Source organism: Phyllostomus hastatus, unplaced genomic scaffold, assembly GCF_019186645.2.
Source record: "Phyllostomus hastatus isolate PE091 unplaced genomic scaffold, TTU_PhHast_1.1 phas_scaffold_21, whole genome shotgun sequence".
Taxonomy (NCBI): Eukaryota; Metazoa; Chordata; class Mammalia; order Chiroptera; family Phyllostomidae; genus Phyllostomus; species Phyllostomus hastatus.
The window spans coordinates 44,467,058-44,493,669 of record NW_025334017.1 but is presented as its reverse complement, the minus strand read 5'-3'; the positions used below and the strand labels follow the sequence as shown (position 1 = coordinate 44,493,669).

The window sequence follows — 26,612 nt, the reverse complement described above, 5'->3', positions numbered from 1 at the left end:
GTGCAGCCTTGAGCAAACCAGGTGTTACAACTTATCACACCTGAAGGGGGACAGAAAAACTCGGTGGTGGGTATGAGACTTCTGTCTCGCCTGGACACCTCCCTGCATCCCTTGTGATACCCCTGCAGTTTGTTCTCCCAAGAACTGCCTTCCCCAAGTATCTCTGCACACCTATTAAGCACCAGACACCGCTCTGGGTGCTGGGGCTGCCGCCATGACCAGCGGACGAGGTGTCTGCTCCCCCAGAGCGTGATGTCGCAAACAAACAAGGACACTTCACTATGCGGGAAGGGGCACCGGCTGCCAGACTGGCGAGTGACCCGTGGGGGCATTGCTTAATCTGCTGCTTAGGAAAAGCGCCCCCCCGGGGGGGGTGGGCATTGGAGCCAAGGCCCAAGAGATGGGAAGCAAAGAGCCAAGCCAAGACCAAGGAAGAGTACTGGGGGCGGTGGGGTTGGCGAGGTGACTTCTGAAGGTGGGGTGCTGGGGCTGAGGGAGGGGTGAGGGGCTCTCAGAGCGGGGTGGGCAGGTCCAGCAGGGCCTGGACTGGACGGGAAGGGGCGTAGGGTCTGTTCTGGGAGAAACGGGAACCCCCTGGAAGGGTCGAAGCAGGGGAGTGACATCATCTCGGTTCTGTGCTTCACAGAGCACCCTGGCCGCTGGGCAGAGAATGGATTTTCAGAATTCCCACGTTCCATTCTCTACCTGACACGCGGTTAAAATGAAAGGCTGTGGAGTTTGAAAATAAAGGGGTGGCGATGCTCCCCTGCAAAAATGAACAGAAGGGCCATCTGCTGAATGCTGAGACACAGTGAGATTCAGGGGAAAATTTGCCTTCGCCCACGGGCGGGGAGAGACTGACGATGGGAACGATACATGAAGGAGATACAATGAGTGAACCCACATTAATCTAACACAAGCTTCGAAATATGTTAAGCAACTATTACAGGGACAAATACATAAGTCAATCATTTTATTTGGGGATTTTAACACAACTTTCAGAAACGGATAGATTAAATAAAGGTTAAGTAAGTAGATGATTCCACTCACACTACATAACTTCCCTGCCGACAAAGGATACATTAGGCCACAGAGTAGTAAGTCTGAATAAATTTCAAGAGTCAACCTCCTCTAATTCGTGTCCTATGGTAATAATGCAATAAATCAATTTGCATTAGGATATCAACTTACAAAAGGATAGGTAAGAATTTCATGTCTCTAAAAGCTAAAAAAAAAAAGAACAACAAAAAGTAAAAATACCCTAAGGAAGACACAGGACTTGGCTTTCGGTTCTAACCCCTAATGCAGTTCCTTCTTTGCTGTGTGTTCTTTAGGAGGTCACTAAACCTCTCTGAGCCTTGGATTTCTCATCTCCAAATGGCCGTTTAAAAAACACTGAGCGTGAATCAATGTGAGGAATCTCTGAGGTCATACCCTCCAGTTCTGTAAGGCCCCGAACACACTAAACAAATGAATACAAGTTATTAGTTACCATGGGAGTCTGTCTCACCTGCTAGTCCTACAGCTCTGGCCCCAGGACTTGCAGAACGACAGGGTTTTACAAGAGTCTATCGCCAGCTTGCAGCCACCCCCCGCGCACCTGCTGGAAGAGAGCACTTGAAGAGCTGCTAATACGTGGACGCGCTTTAGTTCCCTGGATTCCAGATCATTTCACATGCATCGCAAAGACTGCTGGGAGCAGTTGTAAAAGCTTCTCCTAAATGACTGGAACAGATGGCGCGTTTATTTTTAAATACACTACCCATTTGTTAAAACAGATTCGTTTTAGAAATTCCCCAAACACCTAAGCGCTCCAGGATTTTCAAAAAGGAAAAGTCTGCCTTCTGAGCCTACTAGAAGACAATGTCTGTGTCTCCTGGGTCCCGCCGAGTGTCTGGCTTCTGAGGGGGCCCTGGGGAAACACCTTCAGATCCACGCGAAGTCAGGAAGGTCTGCCTTCAGTCCCAGAAGCTGAACGCTGGCTGGGCTCAGACCTCCTGCCCCAAAAATGGAGCCCCCTGCAGAGGGACCGGCTGAAGAAAACTGGAATCAAAGCACAAAAGCACATGCGAGGGGAGGGAGGGAGGGAAAGGAACTAGCCCGCGGGTCCCCCATTCATCTGCGCGCCCGTCCCCTGCCCCGATGTTAATTATGCACGTTACAGTAAGACAGCTGTGCTGGGTGCTTGGGGCCCCACGGAGAGCAAGGCACACGGGCCCGGTTCTCCTGGAGCTCACGGTCGTGGGAGGGGGGCGGGCTCGGCGGTAGGAATGGCCGTGCACTGGTGGGAACCCACGAGGAACGCTGCACAGAGAAGCACGGGTGGCCCGGGCCGACACAGGGGGTCTGACTCTAAGCCGAAGAGCCCAGCAGGGCTGCCTGAAGGACAAGCAGGGCGGACAGAGAGGAAGACGGCGGACGGTGCCTCCCGCAGAGGGAGGCGCCTGCACGGGGCAGGATGGGTCGTGGACTCCACGGAACGAGAAGGACAGAGATGACGCGGCAGGCGGGAGGCACGTACGGCTCCTGGTCGGGGACGGTGCCGGTGCTGACCGAACACCGCCACCCCTAGTCTCTCTGCCCGAGCACCGGCTTCGACCCCAGGAGGGCCGGGCAGAGCCGCAGGGGTCTGCCCGCTGGTCTGTGCACGAGTCCCAACGGCCTCCCTCTCTCCCCGAGTCGTGTCACTTCACAGTCGCCCTCTCTGCCGGCTGCACGGCCCCCCTCCACTCACCCGCCCCCCCCCCCCCGCTCTAAGAGGAGTCTCCCTGAAGGGAAGCAAGTTTCCCGCCTGCTTCCGAGGGTCACGGCGGCACGGTTCACGGAAGCCCAAAGGTAGGCACCACCCCAGTGTCCGTCGACAGAGAATCGAAAAACAGAACGTGTCCGTACGCGCCATGGAGTATTACTCAGCCTTAAAGAGGAATGAGATGCTGATAATAAACTGCAACGTGGCTCATGGATGAACCTGCAGACATCCTAGGTGAAATGAGCCGGGCAGGAAAGGACACATCTTGTGTGATTCTGCTGACGCCGGGCACCTGGACAGGCAAGTCCGCAGAGACGGGAAGCAGAGCAGTGGTCTCCGGGGGCTGAGCAGGAGGGTGGGGGGAGAGGTGGTTTCACGGGCACAGAGCTTCCGTTTGGGACCATAGAAGGTCTGGACATGATGAATGGTGCTGACCACACACCCGTGTAAATGGACTTCACACTCCTGAACTGTACTCTTAAAAGGGATTAAGACGGTAAACCGAACCAAACAACAAGCGAACAAGCAAAACCGTTTAATGACAACGGCGCCCATGTGCTTGGGATGAACCCCAAGGGGGTCAGCACAGTCCAGCCGCTCTGTGTCCCCCGCCCCTCCCCCCATGACTGCCCAAGAAGATCCGTCCCCCACGGCATCTCAGGGCGCTGCAGATCTCAGCCTAGAGTCAGGCGGTCCCCGGGCACAGGACTCCACCGGCACAGCCCTACACTGTCCCCAGCTCCCACCCACACACCATGACTCCTGGGAGAATCACTTCCCAACACCGCCCCCTTCCCCTGTGCGTGGTCGGGGCTTCTCTCGGGGCCACGCCAAGGCCCCCTCTCCTCCTATCAGCTTCAAGTGCTTGCCCCTCACCCCGCAGCTTCCTGACGACTGGGACGCGAGTTACTCACTGTGGCATCTCCAGGGCCTAGCGCAGCACCTACGGAACACCGACGCTCGGTGAAATGGGAGAAGCTGCTCGTGGGTGGGTGGGATGGTGTTCAGGGCTCACGCTGGAGCCAACCGGGTTATTTCTTCCATCACACTTGTCGTCGTCACCAACATTACCTCACGATCATCAGTATCATTACATCATCATCATCATCGTCTCATCATCACCACCAGCACCTACCAGGTGCTGCAGGCCATCCAGCAGACTTACGAGTGTTGCATTCTACCTTTGCTTTCATTCCACAGTCAGGAAGGCAGGTGGGTGAACCTTGGGCGCTCTGGGCCCCGCCTGGGGCAGCCGGCTCAGCTGCCTGCCGCTCCCTGAACACGCACGCACGGGGACAGGGACCGTCAACGAGGGGAAGGGGCTAGTGAGAGTAACGAGTCGCCCAGCGCCGTCCGACGGTGAAATGCCATCGTAGGACGGCATCGGCACTCCCACGCTGTCCTACGTGCAATGCAATCGTGGGGAGGGGGGCCGGGGTGGAGCATGGGCCGGTGAGGAAACGAGCCAGCGTAAGGGAAGATTCGGGGTTCGAACCCGGAGATGAGGAGAGCAACCCTGGGGGGCGGACGCGAGTTCTCTTGGTCTGACTTCTCTCCTGTTTGGGGGTCGCCGCCAGGTGCAGTGAGCACAGTGCTGGCCATCCTCTACCCTCAGCGTTGACTTCCTCCACCAGCTGCACCGAAGGCCTCTCATCCTACACCCCGTCCCCCCGCTGGGGCCCACGGACAAGGGAGGTCGTGGAGAGGTCAGACCACGAAACTGGAGCGAGGCTCCCCCGCCTGGGGTTAGCAGCACTTGAGGTGTGAGTGGGCAGCCCCTGGGGAGCCCCTCGGCACGCGGGCTCACACGTACGTGCAGAGACGGCCGTGAGCAGGACGCACACCCAGAACACAGGACGAGGGGATCCGACCGCTGGAAGCCAACCGGCCTCAACAGACGGGAAGGACCCGCTCGCCCGGCGGCACCTGCGGCAAGGTGACCGCGGGACGGCTACTCACCATCAGCACGGCTCTCCGGAAGAGTCTGCGGCTGCCGGCCCCGGTGGTCAGGAGGTGCATGCCAGCCACGTCAGCTCCGCCGCGGTCGGCTGCCACGGCCACGCGCCGAGGGTCCCCGCCAAACGCGCCGACGTGGGCCCGCACCCAGGCCAGGGCCGCCGCCTGGTCCAGCAGCCCCCAGTTGCCGCTCACCTCGTCGGACCCTTCGGAAAGAGGAGAGCCTTTTCGTTGTTGTGATTTTGCGACTGAAATTTATCCTGGTGCAGTGCAGGCCACCCACGTGGTGTCTCTGGGGGTGGGGAGGACCTGGATGTCTATCCACACAGGTTGGGACCGGGGTTCCAGATACAGTGTGGCCAGGGGGAAGGGCACGGGCTCGGGGATCAGAGCCACCCAGGCGTGGGGTTAGACGACCTTGGACACGTCTCTGCACCTCCCTGGACCACAGCTCCCCCGTCTGAGACAGGCGGGGGCTCAGACCAGAGGGCAGCTGGCTCGGTCCATCAGCGGGGAGGAGATGACGCCCCCCCCCCACGTCTCCCCCCACTGCCGGCGGCCCTCCACGCCCCTTCCCCCCAGCACTGGCCAGGCCCGACCGATGGTGGCTCTGGACCCCCTCCTCCCACGGCCTCATCTTCCGTGACCTTTAGTTGCCCTGAGCTGAGCTGACCTCACCTTCCTTTTTTCACAGACGTCAGTAACTCTATCCTGAAAGCTCGGCACTATTTTTTCTAATGGAGTGAATCAAACACACACACACACACACACAGCGCCCTGCCCTACCTAAAATCTCCCATCTCGTCCCATTGTCCCTGGGACACGGTCTCAGTTTTCGCAGCGTACTCCAGGCGCTGTGGGACGGGGTCACACTCCCAGCCCGCGCCTGTGCCGCGGCCTCCCCGGCTTCCCGCCAGTTGCTCAAACGCTCGGCGCCACCCTCTCCCAGGCCTGGGGGCACGTGGGTGGCCTCGGCCCAGGGCCCTCGCCCTTTCTTCCCTCCCTTCCCCCTCTGGCCCAGCCCTCCCTCCGGTCTCAACTGCACCCTCGGTTCACAGGCGGCCGTCCCTCAGGTGGAATAAGGCTCCCCTTTCAGGGTACTGTCCCCGAGGCCTTCCAAGCGAGGCTGAGCCCCCACTAAAACCAGTGACACGTCTGTCACAGGTGCTCAGTAAATGGCAGGCGACTGAAGGACCACGGTTAGGAAGAACAGGACTCGGTGTCCAGTGAGGAACTTGACCTCTGTATTCCTGGAGAAAAAAATCTCACATCCCCATCCCCAGCTGGTACCCCGGAGCTGACGAGAACGCAGGCTCAGGGGACGGAGCAGCAGGAATTTCCCTTCTCGCTGGGGAGACTTGCAGAACTTCCCCCAGTGCTCTCCACGAGCCAGGGTTGGAGTGCCACCGCCACCACCCTCGCTGGGGACTTCTGCATCTGCCAGGACGAATGCGTTTGCTTCCAAGGCCTCAGGCAGGGCCAGAAAGCGGGGCGCCCACTGAGTCGGTCCAGCCCTGCCAGTCCGGGAAGTGCCATCCACGGCCTGCACGTCCAGTGACGATGGGAGTGTGGGGAGGGCGGTGCTCACTCTCGCTTCCCACCTCTCAGCCTCCCACTCGCATGACAAGGGCCAGTGCTGACACGGTGGGGTCTACGGACCCTCAGGACGCCAGGAGTGAGGCCGCGCTCAAGGGGCTGCCCTCGGTCAGACATGTCTGGGTTGGACCGGACCTCACGCCAGGCAGTATGTTAGGCACGGCAGAGGGCGAGACAGACAAGAGGCTGACCCTCAGCCCACGCCGCCTCAAGCACAGGCACAGAGGGCCGCCACCCAGCTGGTCCCAGACGCACACCAGCCCCACCTTTTCCTTCACTGGTGAGGGACCGAGACGTTGAGGAGGAAAGAGTTTGCTTAGGTGCCAATCTGAAATGAAGTTCAGACTTAAACTCCCATGCACACTCGGAACTTCTTGTCCTGACATACCATCCAATTCAACAAACATTTGCTGGAAAGCTACATGCACGAGGCACTGTGTTATTTTCATTAAAAAATCAAAGCGCTCTATTTATGGAACTTTCTCTGCGCCAGAGCCTTCGTAACCCCCTCCTTCCTGCTGCGTCGAGTCCAAACCTCCCCTCGGCTCTTCAGACCGTCTCCAAGCAACGCCGGCCCGTGTGAGCGGCCGGGGGTCCCTGGGTCCAACGCCGGCCCTCGCCTGCCGCCTGGGCCCCCTCACCGCGTCCACGTTCGCTCCCCTACAGTCCAGCTGAGGCTGGGCCCCGAGTCCCCTCGTTCTCAGGGCCCCGCGCCCACCCCACCCGGCTCGGCCCACCACAGACATGCGTTGCCAACGCTTGCTTCCTCTGCTCCCCCTCCCAGAGGAGGGCCTGCAGGCACTCCCCAGGGCACCTGAGTTCCCTTTGACCCCGCAGGCTGCCACCCCCGGTTACCTCGCTGTGCGGCTCTGCCGGAGAGAGAAGGGCAATCACGATCCCCTCTGCCCCCGGGGCCCCTCCCTCCTGCAGGGTTCGGCTGGGGGATCGGCCTCTCCGAGCCCAGCACTGACCCCTCACTGCCTCCCCGAGTGTGAGTGCTCAGCTCACCAGGGGCCGCGGCTCCCTGCTGGGTTTGGCCGCCTGGTCCAGCAGAGAGCAGGGGTCTGGCCAGCGGGCCACACAGAACTGGGGCCAGCGTGTGTGGGCACCTGGCTCCCACCGTGCTCCTGGGGCCTGGGGGTCTTGGGGCGCTGCCTGCGCTCTGGCTGAGCCACCAACGCCATGCACATGTGCCCAGCGAGAGGACGCACGTCACCACTGGTGGATTTCAGGGAGGGACCGCAGCGTCCCCCAGGCTCCCCTCTGAGTTCCCAGGAAAAGATGCGACATCCCAGGAAGGGTTGGGGGATGCTAGGAGGTCTAGCAAATACCGCAGAGAAAAACGGCCGGAGGAGAGAGGAATGTGAAAGGCCGACCCAACTCTGTAAGCCCAAAGCCTGTTGCTAGACACCCGTGGGAAGGGGCCTCAGCGTGTTCCTTCTGATGTGACCACCGGGGTTTATCAGCCAGCACGCCACTCCGAACCGCGGGGCGCAGCGCTCCCTGCCCTCTCGGGGCCTCGCGGCCGAGCCTGTGCATCGCCACACAGCGCTGGCCTCACAGGGGGTGCGTGCCCTGGGGGTGACACACGCTCACGCAGGCCAAGGGCTCGGTGAGCGGAGCTTTCCTTCTCTCGGGCCGATGGCTCTAAGCGCAGTGGACAAGGCGCACTGCGAATCAGGACGGGAAGGGCTGAGTGTCCTGGGAGTTCCCTTGGACTCCTGCGCCGGTGTCCCGCCGGCCGCTGCAGAAATGAGTTTCCCTTCCCAAAAGCACACAGTTGTCAGTGAGGCTGCAGCCCATGCAGTCAGAACCCGCCACCCACTCGGGGACAGGCGACATATGGAAATTCTCTCTTCCGTCTGGGCGTGCTCCAAGCCAGGAAGCCGCCACGCCGGCGGCCAGCTGTGCCCGACCGCAGCTCACCGGGAGGCGGCCTGGGTTCCACTGCTTCGGGGAAAGGAGCTGCTGGCCCCGAGTGTTGTCAGTCAGCTGGGGCTTTGGAAGGGAAGAAGGCCCAGGAAAAGCGTTTTCAGAGTGCGAGCGGCTGACTCTGCTCTCCCAAAGGAGCTCTGAGGTCTGCTTATCGTCCACGTCTCCCGTCTTGGCAGCTGGCGGCTCTCTGTCTTGACTTGTTGCCGGTTTCACGTTGGCTGTGCAGGCCCAGAATCTTCTTTGTGGCACTCCCGGCCTCATGCCGGCTGGCCCATCCGCCCTCATGCCCAGCACCCCAAGGGGTCACGCTGGATGCCCAATCCCCCGCCCACATGCTAGTCCAGGCTGTCCTTCTGGTCAGACTCCCTTCCACCCACCAGACCGCTCTCAGCAGGTGAGGCACCCTGGGGGTTAAGTGGGGTCCCGGGAGGACAGAGACAAGCTCAGGGCCCGTCCTGGAGGTCTCGGAGAGCCCTCTCCTGCGTGCTACCTCGCTCGAGTCTCACAGCAGCTTTGGAAGTTGGGTAAAACGGTCCTCATTTTGCAGAGGAGGAAACTGAGACTCAGAGAAAGAAAGGGTTTGGGCCAGGGTCACAGAGACAACGGCTGGCTCTTCAAATCCCCAGACTAGCCCGTCGGCCCTGTGCCTAATGCCCGCCCTGCCACTGGTGGGGGCTGGAGAGGGGGAAGATGGGAAAGGAAAACAGGGCACTGGCCCAAGCCGCAGGTCCGCCCCGGGGTGGGGGGACGGGAGGGGGTAGGATAAACATGTCTAAATTGAAGGGACAGGCCAACGTTCACGAGGGAGGCGGGAACTGAAGGGAAAGCACGCTGCTGGTGCAGCCCGCAGTCCCAGGCGGCCGGCTTCCCTACGGGCCCCAGAGCCGATGTACCGCCCACCCGCTGGAGCTCTCCAGGGCGAATCGACCTGGATGAATCCCGGGTCTGCACCTTCCCGACCACGTGAGCTGGAGCGAGTGTCTAACCTCCTGGGGCCGCAACACACACACACACACATGCACACACGCACACACACACACACGCACACCCCCCACATCACAAGGTAAGACATGCAACACCCTTCGGACAGCTTCGGACAGCTTCGGACACAAAGTTCAACTAATGGCAGCTGTCGCCGTGTCCGTGGGTGTCAGCATCCCTGCAGGGCCTCCTGAGCGTGCTGGGTGTTCCCCGGCGTGCTCAGCGGAGCTGGGGGATGAGGGCCAGGGGACCGCGAGGGGATGAGGCTTTGGGCAGAAGGAGCCCCGCTCACACGGAACAAGCCTCGGCTCGGGGATCCGCAGCCCCCACCGACTCACCAGAACTCAGGAAGCCGAAGACGCCCACTCGGTAGCCAGCCGTGACCACGATGAGGTTGCCGACAGCGGCCAGGAAGGAGCCGTCGAGGGCCAGGCTTCCCGCGCCAGCCCGGCCCCCCTCCATGGTGTTGTGGAAGAACACCAGTACGGATGCGTTGGGGGCCTGTGGGGGGGCGGGGGGGAGAAAGAGGGGAGCTGGACGTCGGCCCATTTTCACCCACAGGAGCCTGGCGAGGGGTCCTTTCCCACGCGGGAGCCAGATTCGGAGCCTGCACAGGACTGTTCCCGTCCACCCTGCCCTGCAGGCACACCTGACCCCGCGCTGGGGGCTGAAGTGTGTCCCCCCAGATTCACACGTTGCAGCCCTAACCCCTAGGCCTGAGAATGGGACTGTATTTGGAGACGGGCCCTGTAAAGAGGTGACCGGCTAGTGCTCCCTGACCCAACACGATGGCGTCCTGATAAGAAGAGATCAGGACATAAACACACACCGAGGAAAGACCACCTGGACACACAGGGAGGAGAAGAAGGCCACCTACAAGCCAAGGAGAGTGGCTGCGGAAGAACACCTGGGTCTTGCCGACCTTCATGCCAACACCTTGACCTTGAACTTCAGGCCTTTCAAATTACGAGAAAATAAATTTCTATTGTTTTAAGCCTCTATTTGTAGTGCTTTGTCAGAGCAGCCCAGGCCAGCTGACAAACCCCATTTCACAGAGGAGGAAACTGAGGGTCACAAGAAGCGAAGACACGTGGCCAACACTGCAAAACGCACACGTGGCCGGAATGGCAGCTCACGGCGGACTCGAGGCCCACGTCATGGAGCCACGCAGTCACCCAAGACCCCAGCTTTGGCCACGAGTTTATTCCAGAAGGAGGTTCGGGGACCCTGGTGGTCCTTTCCTTTAGCCTTTCCAACTGAAACCCCATCCTGGTAACGCAGGGCTACCTTGGACTGGACGCTGACCGCCAGCCAGGCACTGTGCTGAGAATTTTATTCATTCAGTCGTCAAACACTCTGTGAGGGGGCGTGCTCCTCGTTTTTCAGATGAGGGAGTGGAGGCTGAGAGACGTGAGGTAGCTCGTCCGAGGTCACACAGCGGCCCGGAGGCAGCAGAGCAGGGCTCTGAGCCCAGGCTGACCCTTTGATACTAGACTGTAGTGTTCCGCCAGGGGGTCCGACATCCCACCCCAGGCCGGGGTATGTGCAAGGCCCCGGGCGTCTCACGCCATCCGGGCCCCGCCTCTGCCCGCTGCGACTTCCCCACTGCACGGGCCGTGGGCTCCGGCGCACCGACAGCAGGTGCTGACCGCAGCCGGACTCGACGGCTGCTGCGCCCACCCAGGACGTCTCCTTGCAGCCACCACCCCACACGGTGGGGACTCTGACGACCACAGGCGGCCCACTCTGGAGGTGTGGGAAGAGGCTCCGAGGGACAAAGCCACTTCTAAAAGAACCTCCGGAAGAGAGGGGGCTGACCCAGAATTCCGACTCTGGGCTCCCCTCCCAGTACACTCTCCTGGGTTCTTCCATCTCTTAGGTGTTGAGTCTTCCATATGAAGACCTTTTCACGTGCTAGAAAAGGGCCGGCTGAGCTGGCCCTGGTCCCACTCGCCGAGGGCTGCCTGACAGGTCGGGGCTGGGCCCTGCGCCCCCTACTGCAGTGCCCTGAGCTGTTGTCACCGGGCAGCACGCCAGCAAGAGGGAAGGCATCCCTGTTTAGACTGCTGCAGCGAGAGTCCATGCGGCGAGGGCCAGGTGTGAGTGGGGGTCCGCCCTCAGCCTCTGAGACCCCGTCAGCTGCCGGCCCCTCCCCCGCAGGGTCTGTCCCCGGGGGGCCCACGCACTGCTGTGGGGTTCCAGGCTACAGCAGCCACACCCCTCCCCCCAGGGCCAGGATCGGGTGACAGAGCAGCTGAGACAGGAATGGCAATGCACTCTGGGACCGGGGACGTCCCTGCAGGAGGGGGCACTGGGTTTGGAGTCGGGAGACGGGATCAAGCCCCCACGCAGCCCGGGCACTGTGTGTCCTTCAGGGTGCACGAGCTGAGCGGGGAAGAGGGAACGGTGCGGGCGGCTGCGGGGGTCGGGGGTCGCTGATGGGCAGTTTTCAGGCTTCGGGACTCACCATGTTCTGAGGGACAAACACGTTGAGGTACAAGCAGTCCTCGCTGACCCCGGACGACGTGGGCGTTCTGATTCCCGGCTGCCAGCAGCTGGCCCTGCAGGTGCAGACTGTCTGACTTCCAGGGAAATGACCACAGAGACACGCCCATGTCCCCTTGCAGCCCAACACCAGCGGCCGGAGCCCCCGCCAACTCCGCAGCAACTAGGCAATTAGTCCCCGAATCCCTGCATGGAGCCGAGCACACCGGCCCCTCCGTCATCACAGGAACTTCATAGGAGCGAGGTCATTCCAAGTCACTGGCATTTGGGGGTTCATCTGCTAGAGCACGCAACACCCCCTTAACCACTCACCTCCCTCCCCATGCACCGCTCAAGTCAGAATGCGCTGCGCTGCCTCCGGGAAATGGGAGACGGGTGGGCAAGGAGAGCCGGGTGCCCACCACTGTCCCCGCCGCGGGCCTGCGGAGGAATATCCTCCAGGGACAAGGCGCCAGCCCAGCACAGAGAAGAGACAACAGATGCTGCTCTGGGCCTTGGCCTTTCTTTGCTCCCAGGGTTCAGACCTGTCTCCAGACGAGGCGTCTGGCCTGCTTTCTACACCAGCACCAAGTCCAAGGGCACCCGTTTGAGCATCTCCTGGCCTAAGAGCTGAGACCCTGTCTGGGACACACCTAATGTCAGCATGACGGTAATCGAGCCAAAGACGACCTTACGATCCTACTTGCCCCACGGCCTCATCAGCCCTGGGCTCCCATGAACCAAGCTCTCCAGTTAACCTCCACTCAAACGCCCCTGCGACTCGACCACCGCGTCTGTCAAATGGGTACACTCCCGGATGGTAGAGTGCTCTGATCAGGGCCGATCTGCTCCCTCTGTTGCCCGAAGGTGGAGAGTTATCCGCGGCAGGCATTCAGCTCTGCGTCCTCCTGCCGCGGCCCTCGCCCGGAGTGTTCAGGAGCCTCCCACTCCGTCGCCCTTTGCGGCCTGGGCCTACGGAGCTGCCCAGCAGCCGGCCGCGGGTGGCGAGGGGCAGGGAGGAGGCGGCGGCCTCGGCCTCGGGAAGGAGCCGCGCACGCCTGTCGGAAGGGCGAATGCAGGAGGGGCGGGGAGAGGGGACGAGCAGCGCTCTTCTCGCGAGTACTCTGTGATTTAATGGGGAGAACCACCAGATCCCTGTAACGCGTCAGCGGGACAATCACCAGATCCCGGCAACACGTCCGGCGCTGAAGTGGTACAGGCGGGGGCAGGAAGGGGCAACGCTGACGAGTGGAGAGGGAGGGAAACAGGATATGAGCGCTTTCTTCTCTTCTTGTTTGAAAGTTTCATTCAATATTGTCCCTCTTGGGGGGCGGGGGGAACGTCCTCTTTAAATTTTTTTCATTGCCCACGGTTACATACTCGTTTCCTTCTCTGCTGTACTTCCCAGCACCACTGAAGTCAGGCACGGCCGGGACGTGCAAGCGATGCGCGTGCCCCACCTGCAGGCCTGGCCCCTGGGAACCTCCCCGGCAGACTCCTCCACGGCCTCTCCTCCCTGGACGCAAGGTCAAGGGAGGTTCGTGCTAAGGAAGGCAGAGCCTGCCTGCATCAGCTGGGTGCCCGGATCCCTGCACGGAGCAGGGCACACCCTGACCCCTCCAGCACCAGATGGACCCAACGGGAGCAAGTCATGCTAAGTCGCTGACACTGGGGGGCGGTCACAGGTGAGAGCACACAGTGCCACCTTAACTTTACGTCCCACGCCCCACAAACCACTCGCGCCACTCTGCCTCCAAGTCTGCCTTCGCTGGATCAGAATGGCGGAGGGACTCACCCAAGTGTACTGCCCTCGATGCTTACTTACCGTGGCTTGGTGGCGGCCCAGGGCCCCGTCCAGTTCAAGGGCTCTGGTGCCTTGAAGCGGCTTTCTGCCAGGGGCGGGGCGGCGTACGGCACTCCCAGGAACTGGTCCACTTGCTTCCACACGGTGCCCACCCGGACGGCCTGGGACCTGCCCAGCAGCTGGCCGTGGGGGGCGAGGGTCACAGAAGGTACGGGTGCCCCAGAGCCGAGCAAAGAGATGTCTGTTGGGACAGGGAGTGGGAGCTCTGTTGACAAGGAATATTCTGAATATGCTTTAAGAGACAAACATTGCTCTTGGCCTTTTAAAAATATGAGTAAATCATTCAGACCCCCAACGCTTACATCGAGCGAGGCTGGTGCTCAGTGTAAAGAAAGAAAGAAGAGCAGAGACAGCTGGGCCTTCCCAGGCACCGACTGGGCAGAGGGCAACTCCAATCCCCTCTCCCCTGGCCGTCGTCCGCCTCATCGGTTCTTCCCAGGAGACTGGCCCAGGCCCCGGGCCTCCCCCCCGCCCCCCGTACGCAGCCCCCGGGGCCAGGCGTGTGCCGAAACTCAGAACCGTTCAGAGTTTTTAAAGAACCGAAGGACACAGACACGCCAGGTGCCGCCTTCCCTGGGAGGTCTGGAGGAAGACCTGTCATTGAATACAAGTGTCGCTGTGACAGGGCACTGCTAAGAGGAAGGAATAAAGGTGAACATTTCTTCAGTCACAAAATCCAGGTCAGATTTTGCCCCCAAGTGAGTCTCACACAGACTTAAAGAACACTCTTTTCTGACTTGTAGACTTTGAGCAGTCCAAGTCGCAGCAGCCAAGGAACGGGGGCTGCACGTGCGTTTCACTGGCAAGAAAACACATGCAGGGACCTGGGGAGGGCGGCTGCCAGGCCTTCAGGCTGGTGTGGGATTCAAGGCCAAGCCTCTCTGGACCCCAGCCCGGATCTGGCCCCGTCCACCCAGGGTCAAGGGCCTCCGCGGGCGCCTGCAACACCCTCCTTCCCTCGGCTCACGTCCCCACCCCACCCAGGCCGGCGCTGCCTGCCGTCAGAGCTCCGGGCTGCAGGGCACCCTCCGCCCCCTCCCTGTGACGCTAACCACCAGACGCTGTCAGGCTCGCAGCCCAGCTTACCCCCTACTATCTGTGCCTTCCCGTCATTCACTGATTCAGTAAACTGCCTGATACCATGTCCAGGGGCCCAAGATGGGCTCTGTCTGAGTCCCCACAGGGCTCAGGGCCCCCTCCTGTGCAGAGGACAGGAGCCCTGGAGAGGACATTCTCTCTCTCCCTCCCTCCCTGCCCCCAGCATATGGGTGTGTGTGTGTGTGTGTGTGCGTGTGGTTGCCTACTACTCCCACCAGGTGTTTTTGCTTTGCTCAGCTTCACTGTCCGCTGACTGAGAGGAGCAGCTTTGCCGTTCCCTCTGCAGCGGCGTCTGTCTGTGACACACGTATGCTGCCTGCCCTGCCAGGAGCCTGGGACGGGGGCGGACAGACAGAAAGACCAACTGACAAAGTCCAACCATTTCCCAAAATCTGGGTACAATGCAGCGGTTCCACTGAGGGTGGTTTTGCCCCAGGGGACAGTTGACAATGGCTGGAGCCATGTGTGGTTGTCACAAGGGTGAGGAAGAGAGGCTGCTGGTGTCTGGTAGGCGAGAGGCCGAGGCTGCTGCGGAACGTGCCGCCGTAGACAGGACTCGCCCCCCGCGGCAGAGGATTCCCCGGGGCCCGGCTGTGCCGTGTGTCCGTGACCTCCAGACCCCTGAGGGTCGACAGTGAGGAGGGTCCGATGGGTGGTCTGGGGAGTCGAGCGGGCCTGTGTTTTATATTATGGACCGACACTTTGGAAAACTTCCTAATTTTTTGGACCTTCCACTGTTCCACCTGCAAAATAGAATAATAGCAGTCCCTACACCACAAAGGTGTCAGGAATAGGTAACATCATGTGTGTAATGTCCCAAGCCCAGTGACTGGCAAATGGTAACTCAACATGTGCATGGATGGATGGATGGATGGATGGATGGAATAAATGAGTGAATGAATGAGAAAGAGGGAGGGAAGAAAGAACAGAGGGGAGGAAGAAAGGGAGGAAGGAGGGAAACTGAATGAAACCTTCTCTGTTGCAGTAACAGTGGAGTGTGAGCTGGAACTCAAAATGGAAACTCAGGATGGAAAGAAACCGCTGCTGCTTTCTGATCTGGCCCGCGTCGCAAATCGAGCCTGCATGCTCTCTCTCCCCCTCGGCGCCCCCCCACGAGACTTCCTGCTGCCATTGGAAATCACAGGGGCCCGGGCAGGCATTCGAGGCCGTGAGCACTATGGCTGCAGGACTTTCCAAGGCCGGCTTGTTTCCTCTGCAGGAAATGGCCACATTGCATGAACGTGGCATCCTCCGAAGGGGGGCAAAGACAGAAGACTCAAAAGCAAAGAATTTCGAGGGAATGCAAGCTGGCTTTCCCACGGACGGCGGTATTCGCCCCCGCCCCCCGCCCAAGGCCGCCGGAGGAATCCCAGACCGAACGAGAGCCAGCGTGGGGCAAATGTCAGATGTGCTGCTCTGAACTCTTCTGCAGAAATGGTGGGTTCTTTCCAGAATACCCACGTATTTAGGCCGTCCAGCTGTTTCCGGCGGCTCTCTAGTGCCTTGGGGACTAGCAATGCCTGTGGATGCACGTGGGCAAGCATCTCCTGCTGCTGGTGAGCACTTCGCGTGGAATTTAAGTCACATGCAATTAACAGAGAAAGGGTCTAATTTATTGTACAGAACTGACCCCTCAATGTCAAGGCATTTCTCAGCAGGACTAACGCGCAGATCAGCTACGCTGCGGGTGAAATACGCGGTTGGAATCCAACTTGACTAAGTAACGGAAATGTCCAGATAGGAGATGAGACTTGAGCCCGGGGCCCGAGATCTCAGTGTTCCCAGGCCTGGGGCGGGGGGAGGGGCGCTCTCAAGGTCTGAGGTGGAGGAGGGGCGAAAGACGACAATTATCGCTGGATCAAGACAACCCTGAGGGGCCATCCATGTTCTAGGATGGGGTGGGACCGAATCCAACTGCTACCCAGTTTTATAAATAAAGTTTTATTGGCACACCGCCACGCCCGGGGATTTACGGATTGTCCTGTCTGTGGCTGCTTTCCTGGTACAATGGTGGAGCGGAGCCGTTGTAACAGAGGCGATAAATAGCATGACTGTGGAGAGCTGACCTCTGCTTTGAAGATAAGATGTCTGTATCGACAACCAACATTCCTAAAGGTTACTAATTTTACCCGGGAAGCATGTTTAGGCAGGGGCACCCGCAGGCCCCCAGCTCCCGTGTGCCCTCTCACACAGCCCTTACCAATTTCACCTGGTGATGGAGTCGGGTTCTGTTCCCATCCCCCTGCCTGCTTCCCCCCTGCACCCCAGGGCCTGGCAATGTCTGACACGTGACAGCACCTCATTGGCTGTCCTCAAACTAAACCGGGCCAGGAGCCGCTGCCCTTTCTACAGGACTCCGATGTGGTCGCGAGGCAGCGTGGTCTTGCGGGAGAGGCCTGGACACCGGCCCCGGCCCCTCCCCTGTCCCCACGCTCTGTGTGAGACCGGGGGAGTAACTTCACTTCTCTGGGCCGGCGCCTCCGGGTCTCCAAGGTGGGGTAAAACCCTCACTGTGCTACCTCACGAGATCAACGTGAAGGTCAGACAAGAAAGGCCTGTGAGAGAACTTTCCAAACTACGGAACAGTAATAGAAAGTGGTCTGTGTCATTATTTCACTAGGAAACCCAGAGGCCAGAATGGCTCCCACAGCTAGAGGAACAGGTGAACAAAGATGGGGTGGGGAGGGTCCCCCTGGAAGGAGGGGTTTCCGCCTTCCTTCGGTCCAGCCCAGGGGAGTGCCGCGGAGCCCGGGACAACTCTGGCTGACTCGTCCTTACGGACCTCAAAAGTCACTGCCCGCGAGTCACCGCAGACTTGGACGGTCCCTCTCCGCCACAGCCAGGCTCCCGGGAACGGCCCCGAAGGCACAGGCCTGGACTCACTCAGCTTCCGGTAGATGTAGGTGGCCTCTTCGCGGAGTAGAAGCTGGCAGTGCTGGGCCTGCAAGCTGTGTGTGCAGATTTGGGTATCGGCGTAGAACATGCACCTCAGAGCGCCAGGTCGGCTCTGCAAAGTGGTGACCAGGCAGGCCTGGTGACGGGAACACTCTGAGGATTAAAGGGAGAAGAGTGAGGGCTGGGCCCCAGAGACACCGCTTAATCGTCCATCCGTCCGTCCGTCCATCCGTCCATGCTTCAGTGCATCATTGTATCTGTCCAGCCATCCATCTCTCCATTCATCTATCCATACATCAGTGCATTAATACATGCATGCATGCACCTATCCATCCATCCATCCATCCATCTCTCGATGCATCAATACATCAATGCATCCATCCATCCATCCATCTCTCCATGCATCAATGCATCCATCCATCCATCCATCCACCCCCCAGCCACCCACACACAATCCATCCACCACTCATTCAATCAATGCCGTGTTCATCTGAGCACCTGCTCTATATCCCAGGCGCTGTTGCAAGGGCTAGGAATAAAATGCTGGTGCAGGCGGACCCGACTCTCCCATCAATCTATGTTCCTTACAACAGCCAGCTTGTGAGTAGTTTATTTATTCATGAAAGGGCTCCTGTCTTTCACCTATTTAAAATAGTCCGCGGCTCCCCGCTGGCCCCAGGGCTGAGTCATGCCAGATAAGGCTCTGTGCACTCCAGCCTCTGCCTTCTTCTTCCACCTCATCTGCCCCCCGCCCCAATTAGGGGAACACTTTTGCAATGCTCCACTAGGGGTGATGTCATCTCCCGTGTGTGCCAGCTCCTAGACTAGACAGTTTAAATTATGCGTGGCATTTCAGCCCTAAGAACAGCTTTGAAAATAGTGCTGCCTCATTCCCTTGGGCCGGCTGTGCTCTGCCTGAAGGCCGTAATTACACCCAGTCCGTGCCATGGCGCCACCCAGGGTCGTGCAGTGCACAACCTGTGCCTCCGTACATGGCACGTCTGCAAGAAACGCACCGTGTTATCCACCCTCGTAAGGGAGGAGATCCATGGGATGCAGAATTGGAGGAGCGTGACGGTTACCTAATCTCCGTCTCTTGCAGAAGCTAGTCTTTGTAGAACATTCCTATTGAGTGGTCACCTAGCTTTTACCTCTAAATGAAGTACGCATTTGTGGGTAGCTTTGTCTATAGAAAGTTCTTTATATTGCACTGCAAACTGTCTCTGGAAATTTGAGTGGTAAGCATAGGTCTGAGCTTTGCCCCGTGAGCTCGGCCAGAATGAGCACATTTCTTCCTCGCCATGACGGCCCACCCGGCATCTCAGGACAGCTGCTGCAGTGCGCTCACCTCCTCCGTCCCAGACTAGCCAGCCCCCTGGAGCCTTCCTCCGACCCTCCTCCGACCTGGTTCGATGTCACTCACTTTCTGTGTGGTGTGTCCCTGTGAGGACTGTGCGTGACTGTGGCTGACTGCAGGGGCACGGGGACACTACAGAGGGGAGCACACCCAGGGTCTCCCCCAGGTCAGTCCCTGCCTGCCAGCACCCCATGGTATCTCAGGGTCTCCTCTGTGTCCCCGAGGTCAGAATCTTGAGCTGCACTTGTATGAGGTCCCATCCCAGTCGACCGCACTAAGGCGGAGTGGGCTCAGAGACTCCCCTTACCCAACAAGCAGAGGTCTCGGGCAGCAGAGAAGTCGCCGATGGCAGCCGTGCTGACATGGGCCACGTCAAAGCTCCGGATGGACGGGTCGACGACTACTGAAGAGAGGGCCAGGGTCTGCCACGAGTCCAGGGCAACTGGGGGAGAACACGGGGGACAGCGGTCACACACAGTGGCCACCTGGCGCATGAAGGGAGCGGAGTGCCCCCTGACGCCCCCAGCGGGCAGCCCCGGGGCGCCCTCTCCCGGGTCTTGATTGTAGTGTGACACATTCCTTGGTCTACCCCTCCATGCTACAGCCATCTGTTTAAAGGGTTTTTTTGGATTTTATTTACTTATTTTCCGAGACGGAAGGGAGGGAGAAAGAGAGAGAGAGAGAGAGAAACATCAATGTGCGGTTGTTGGGGGCTGTGGCCTGCAACCCAGGCATGTGCCCTGACTGGGAATCGAACCTGCAATGCTTTGGTTCGCAGCCCGCACTCAATCCACTGAGCTACGCCAGCCAGGGCTGTTTAAAGTTTTTTATGGGCCAAGTTTTATACCCCAGCTTAGGGATACAAAGGTTAAAAAAAAAAACACAGAACGAACAAAAGCATGGGTGTTTCCTTTAAGCAGGTCATGGTTACTGGGAGGAAGTCAAAAAGAAGATGAACACCGTGCACTTGTGAGAACGCAATGATCGGAACAGCTGTGTCAGGAACAGCAGTGACAACAGATGCATGCGTGTTTGCACCGTGGTCAGGTCTTCATGGCACGACATCATGAAGCCCCCCCCCCAAGCCCACGGAGGGAGGCACTGCCGTCACTCCCCACGTGGACACTGCCGTGTGCCACCCGGGCCCCTTCAGGGCCGAGGCTTCCATTTCCCCAGCTGATGGGACACTGGTGGCTGCGGGGTCCCGGCTGAGTCCCTCCCCGGGAATTGCCTTTGGTCTAGATGAGCTGCTGCCCCTCCCCAGGGTCAACCTGTGTCTGAAAACTAGTCCGTATGGGAACACAATGGCCCTCAAGATGGGGCAGCTCTGAAGGGCCAGCCCACGTGAGAGCCCACTGAGGCACCGATGGGGCCATGGCTTGGGTGGCGTCACAGCTGGACTCCTGCCCCTGCCCCATCTGTCCCTCGCTGCCTTGCGGTTGTGGCTCCTGAAGACACCACACCCGGAACTCCTGGCCTGCAGGTCTCCACCGCAGAGCCCCCCGGTTCCTGGAAAACCCCGGCTAGGATGGAGACCACGGAGCGTGGTGCAGTTCAAGCAGCTTGCCATGAGCGTGCCCCTCTCGAGGGGGGGATGGGACTGAAAGTAGGTCTCTGCCCTCCCACTGCTCGAGGTGCGGCCTCCCACATCCTGTGCACCGGTCACGCCGTCACGGCAAGTGAGAAGGACACGTGGTGCGGCTGCCGGGAGCGGGGCCGGCAGAGACCTGTCGGAGCACCTGGGTCCCTGCGGGGAAGGAGGCGACCCTGGACGGGCAGCGGCAGCTTCCACTGAGAGGACGGGCCAGGGGGCTTGGTCAGTGGGCACGTCACTCTCTCTACAAACAGCATTCAAGAGGCAAAGCGCTGCCCCCCAACCCAGGCCTGCGCAACCCTTCGGGAGCGCGGGCTCTGAAACCTCCCAGGGAGCCGCTCGGCGGGCGCGTCGTGGATAATTCACGGCGGAGACCTATTCGTTGACCTTTGGCTTTGTCTTTGACTTTGTTCAGAGGCTCACAGCACTTCGCCCTCACGATGCACATTTGCGAGCCTGTCCCTTGTGCTCGCAGAGCTCTGAGGGGACCTAGGCACAGCCCTTCGCAGTTCACAAAGCCCTGTCACTCACCAGCTAAGCCCTTTGGGGTGCAAGCCTCACGCCGGATCCCCAAAATGTCCCGAGGGAGGCGTGGGGTGGGGACACCCGTGCCTCCTTCACAAACGAAGTGTTGGAAGCTCGCAGAAGTCACGTGACTCTCCAGGAAAAAAGGGCTGGGCAGTGACCGAGCCAGAGGTCGACGAGGCCTCCTGGGTCTGAGCTGCCCCCTCCACGGCTGAGCATCCTTCCCAGAAAACGGTCTCCGGGTTGAAAAATAATAATAATAACAAAGGCCATTGTTTTTAACAGCACTACACTGCGTGGGAGAGCCTGCCATGTTTTTCAATCAAACCTGCTTTTGACACCGAGCACTGGGGGCCACTAGAATGAGGATGGCAGTCAAGAACCAAGACAATCTAACACCATAACCCTTTCTGGTTCTTTTTTAAAAATAAAAACGGAAAAAGAGAAGTCACCAAAATATACCACCGGACTTCACACGGACTCGGCGAGAAGAAGGCAGGCCCCACAGCGGTCCTGGAGCCGGGGGGCTGGCTTCAGAGCCAGGAACCCCGTCTTCCTGAACTTGGGGCCCGTTTGCCCTGCCAGAGACGCCATGCGTCCATCTTTGGAAGCGTCTCCCGCAGGCTGCTGTTCTCACGGTCAGTGCAAGCGGCGTTTTTGCAACATGACCAAACCGCGCGGCACATTTTTGGATGAGGAGCGCACCGCAGTTTCAGGGAGGAGTCATGATGGGGCTTCAGGACCGAACCTGCCAATTATGGTCTTAAAATGGAAGCCCCCGCCGCCGCACTCCCATTCTGACGGATGTCTCGGGGAACGCGCTGTAATTGAAGGATGAGTTTCATCTCCAAAGTGAGAGCCGGCTCAGCTGTCGCCGTCCTGGGGCCGGGAGCTGAGCCTCTGCCACGCCCGCCCCCTGTCCCCACCCTCCCACCGGCACGAACCCCCAGGACGAGAGATTGCTGACACGCAGAATCCAACGTCTGGGGTTCACACATCTCACAAACACGCCGAGGACCATTTCTCTGTGAATGCCGAAGCGTGGGAAGCACGCAAGCTGGGCATCTGCGGAGCGTGTCGTGGGTTGCCAAGAACCCAGCGGCACCACTGCATCCGACATTCACCACAGCCCAGGCTGCGGCACCGCCACTGTGCGCCTGCTACGGACGAGGAGACGGGTCCAGTAACACTCCCAAAGGCCTTTGCTGATGGGGGAGGGGGGCACGCCAGGGCATGAGCTCACATCCCTCAAGTCCAAAAGCCAGGGTTTACGACCACGTGAGATCTTCTTTCCAGAGAATAGGGTAGTGAGAGCTTTCGGGCACGCCCAAAGGACGAGTCTGCTCTAAAGCAGCCTCTGTGGTTTGCTGATTAGCTTGAATTTTTTTCTTTTGTTTAAAATATATTTTATAAACTGCAATGCTAGCATCACTTAATTGTTTTAGATCTCCCCTTGAGCTGGAAATGCATATTTAGCGTGCATTAAGTGCCGCTGAGGGAGTGACTCTCGGTGGGCGGCTGCCCTTTTCCATTCACTGCGTTAGTTCTGGTCCTGCTCACACACCGCTTAAGCTCTAGTCACTTTATAGTGCAGTCGATCATCTAATGGCAAGAGCCTTCCCATATTGTTTTTCTTTTAGAAATATTTCCTGGTTACTTTTGGCTATCTATTTACCAGATGAGATTCAAACCATTTTGTCAAGTTTCAAGAATGCTCCTTTGGGACATGAATTGGAAAAATGAATTTAAAAACTCTTTATGTTTAATTTTGGATGTCATTATGAATGAAATAGGATTTTTTTCCTTTTCTTTCTTTTTTTAAAATATTTTATTTATTTATTTTTTAGAGAGGGAAGTGAGGGAGGGAGAGAGGGAGAGAGAGAGAAAGAGAGAGAGAAACATTAATGTGCGGTCGCTGGGGGCCGTGGCCTGCAACCCAGGCATGTGGCCCAACTGGGAATCGAACCTGCGACACTTTGGTTTGCAGCCCGCGCTCAATCCACTGAGCTACGCCAGCCAGGGTGGATTTTTTTTCATTATAAATATTTTTAAATGGTTATTATTGACCTAAAGGAAAGCTATTTCTGGGTGTGCATTTCTTTTCTAACAGGACACTGATTTGCAATTTAGCCTCTTTTCTCTGTGGCTACTTTGAAGACAGGCTCCAGCTGGATTCCAGATTTGGCAATGACATGCCCTCAGACCCTGGAACTAGTCACGGGCTCTGAGCATGCGTCATTAATAGCGTGGACCTGGATGGAGCAGCCAGGCTCCTTGAGTTCTATCCCCGCTCCTCCACGTAACAGCTCAGGGACTTTGGGCAGAACACTCCTCTTCTCTGAGCCTCAGTTTCCCCGTCTGTAAAATGGGGACAGCACGAGATGCTCTCTTCTAGAATGGGGATCAGGAATCAGTGAGTTACTACTGTACGGGGGTGGGGGAACTTAGTGAGGACAGCCACCGGCCTTGCCTCTGGGCCGAGCTGCCCCTGAGTCACTGTCTCTTCAGAACTGTGGAGGTCTGAGCCTGACTCACGTACTGGGGGCATTCTCTGAGGGGTGCAGGAGCCCCACCACGGCAGCACTCCCACAGCTCTCTTCCTGATTTCTGCCCGATCGCCGCATCCCTTGCCACCCGCCCCCCCCCAGCCTGGTCTCGGGGCACCCACTTCCTGCCTGTCAGCACCTCACCCTCCACCCTCTGGCCCTGTGGCTCCTCAGCCAAGCCATTCGCACGGCAGCACCGAGAGTGCGCACGCCTGCCTGGCCCCTGCGTCTCCGTCCGCACGGGAGACCTGCTGCTGGAAACAGCAACATTGCAAATGGCGCCCCAAGGCTCTAAGAGCCCCATGGGTCCCCAAAGGAACCCACCCCTGCCAGCAATGCCCACCCCGCTCTTCACCCCCACACGGCAACATTTCCTCTCGGGGGAATGCTTTCGGCACCCACCCTGCTGGCCCACCCAGAAAGCCTGTCATCCTCATTGCCTCCCCTCTCCCCGGGGAGCCGTCCCTTCTTCTCCGTCCAGATTCTGGCCTCACCCATGTCGCTGAAGTCACGGGCACTCCAGTTCCTGAGACCCAGCCGTGCATCCCCGTCACCAGCCTTAGCTGCTCTCACGTCATCGCCATACTCCAGCCAGGGCCCCCTTCCAATCTGCTCACCCCAATCACTGCTCAGCACCCTCAGGGTCACAGGCCGAGTCCTCGGAGTCTCCAGCTGCATTGCCCCTCCCACTCGCGGTGCACCCCGAACATGCCATGTAGTCAGAGGACATGGAAAGAGATACCACCGTTCGACAAAATCTGAACTGTTGACTCACAGCAACCGTCCTCCCAGCAGGAGCCTGGGCCACGGGGAGGCAAGGTGACAGGACAGGCCCCATTGTCACAGGGCCCTCCCCGAAGTCACGGGGCAGAAACTGGGATCAGAATCCTCTCTGCCCCCAGAGGCCCAGGACCTCCTCCTTCCCCGCAGCCAGAGCTCACCCTCTCGGCCCCTGCCCCAGCCCCTGCCCCAGCCCCAGCCCCTGGTCCAGCCCCTGCCCCAGCCCCTGCCCCAGCCCCTGGCCCAGCCCCTGGCCCGGCCCCTGCCCCTGCCCCAGCCCCTGCCCCTGCCCCAGCCCCTGCCCCTGCCCCTGCATGGCAGTAGTGAGGAGTCTTGGCGCAACCTCAGCATGAAACACTCCTTGGAGAACATGCTCTTAGAGGGAAGAGGCCTTGCAGGCCCATTCGCAGAGGGGTGACAGCGACCCTGAAGGGGGCAGGGAGAGTCACACGGCCCCTCCCCTTGATGGCAGGGTTCACTAGCAAGGGTGCTGCCATCTAGTGAGCAGGCACGAAGTGCTTGAAAGTTCAAGCTCACGACGCCCCACTGAGACGAACGGCAGCAGCCCAATTCTACAGAGAAGAGCCCAGAGAAGGCCGATGCCCTACCCAAGGTCACGTGGGCAGAGGCAGCATTCGCACCCAGGGCCGCCCCACGGCTTTAGGCCCCACAGCGCACCACAGAGCGACTGCAGGTGGGCGGGGTGGGGGGAGGGGGGGCTGGGGGTGGCAGAGAAGCAGGCAGCGTGGTGGGCACAGCCGGGGCCCCTCCAGGACTCTGGGGCAGCACGGGCCACAACCTCAGCAAGGGCAGGCTTCAGGGGGCTACAGCTGTTCTTTCCTCCCTTCCAGAAAGCACTGTATTCCCCTTTAATGTAGACGATGTTTTTTTTTTTCTTTAAGTCACGAGATGAGAGCACATTTGGAAATTTCCACCAATATATGGAAAACTATGTTAATTTCATTTTTTTCCTTCCTCCCTCCCTCCCTCCCTCCCTGCCTTCCTTTCCAGACATCAGTTAGAGCAGAAATGTTTGATTTGGGTTTCAAGGCTTACTTAACAGTAATTGCAACCATTCAAAATAGCTCTAAAAAAAAAACCCTAGAAAACCACATAACGGCAGGCGTGTGTTAATACGGCAGGGACGAGTCTGTCGCCGGCTGTCTGGGAAACCAGAGGTAAGTCCCTGCTCTGGCCCTCGCGTTCTCACTGGAGAAATGGGGAGGGCGTGTGTCTCAGTGTTTCTGAATCCGATCAAAGTGCGGGAATATCAGACCCGTAGCAGATGCCAACATTCAAATAATTACAGACCCATTTTTTTAATGGAAAAAAAAAATGAAAACGGGGTTTTCTCAAGGGTCACCCAGAGTCAAGATGCCAAGGAGTGTTCGCTGCAAGGCTTCCAAGAATGCAGGCCCCTTCCTGCTCTTGGTGCCGCCAGAGCCAGACACAGCCCCTCTTGGAGCTGAACAGGGGAAACGCCTGAGGGAAGATCGGAGGGGCCCTCCACGCCCCGGCCGGCTGGCTGGGGTGAAATATCAAAGTCTTGACGCCCTTCAGGAAGGAAGAGCGTCTCAGGCGCCACCGGCACACTGCCATGACCCCGAGCCTAAGCAGAAAGGAACAGGCTCACTGATGCACCGAAGCACCCAGAGCTCAAGGCCCCCTGAGCTCGCCCCGGGGTGGGGGGGGGGGGCTCCCGAGCGCCGCGGCCGCTGTGGGGCAGGGCCCACCCTCAGACACCCTGACTGCGCATCATCACGCACGTCTTTCAAGTGCGAACCGCGTCACGCTGGGCTATTTTTACCCTGCCAGCACTCAAATAAAAACCAGATGTTCCTTTGATAACAGAAGGGAGAAGCAGAAAAAAACGACACTTGTTATCGTGTGTTCACTTGAAAGACGATGAGAGCGGGCCAGGGCTGCCTGCTGATTTAGCACTTCTCCGGAGAGGGGGCCCCAGCCCCCTGCGCCTCTCTCCACATTTACAACCCGGGAAAGATACCCGGACTCGTACGCGCTTCTGTCCAGCCTCCAGATGCCCACTTCTCAGCTCCCGGGGGAGCCTGCTTTCGTCTGTAGCTCTGCGCCTCCAGGGCCCAGCCGTGGGGTGACAGTGACGATACTGCAGGTTGGGCTGTGTCTCCCCAAGACCCTGAAGTCCTCACCCCACCCCGGTGCCTCGGAATGGGATCACACTCGGAGTCCGGGCCTTTACGGAGGGGACTCAGTTAAAAGAGGCCGTTAGAATG

At 59.0% G+C, this 26,612-nt stretch overlaps 1 protein-coding gene across 1 annotated transcript in view; it reads right to left on the bottom strand.

Annotated features, from left to right (window-relative positions):
* TG (thyroglobulin) overlaps positions 1–26,612 on the bottom strand; it is a 200,618-nt gene that overhangs the window by 83,722 nt on the left and 90,284 nt on the right. The window contains exons 36-41 of the mRNA XM_045861238.1: positions 19,223–19,357; positions 17,547–17,711; positions 13,527–13,746; positions 11,685–11,778; positions 9,556–9,718; positions 4,709–4,911 (exon numbers count right to left, since the gene is read on the bottom strand). Of these exons, the coding sequence (XP_045717194.1) occupies positions 4,709–4,911; positions 9,556–9,718; positions 11,685–11,778; positions 13,527–13,746; positions 17,547–17,711; positions 19,223–19,357 (980 nt within the window). The remainder of the gene's footprint in view (positions 1–4,708; positions 4,912–9,555; positions 9,719–11,684; positions 11,779–13,526; positions 13,747–17,546; positions 17,712–19,222; positions 19,358–26,612) is intronic.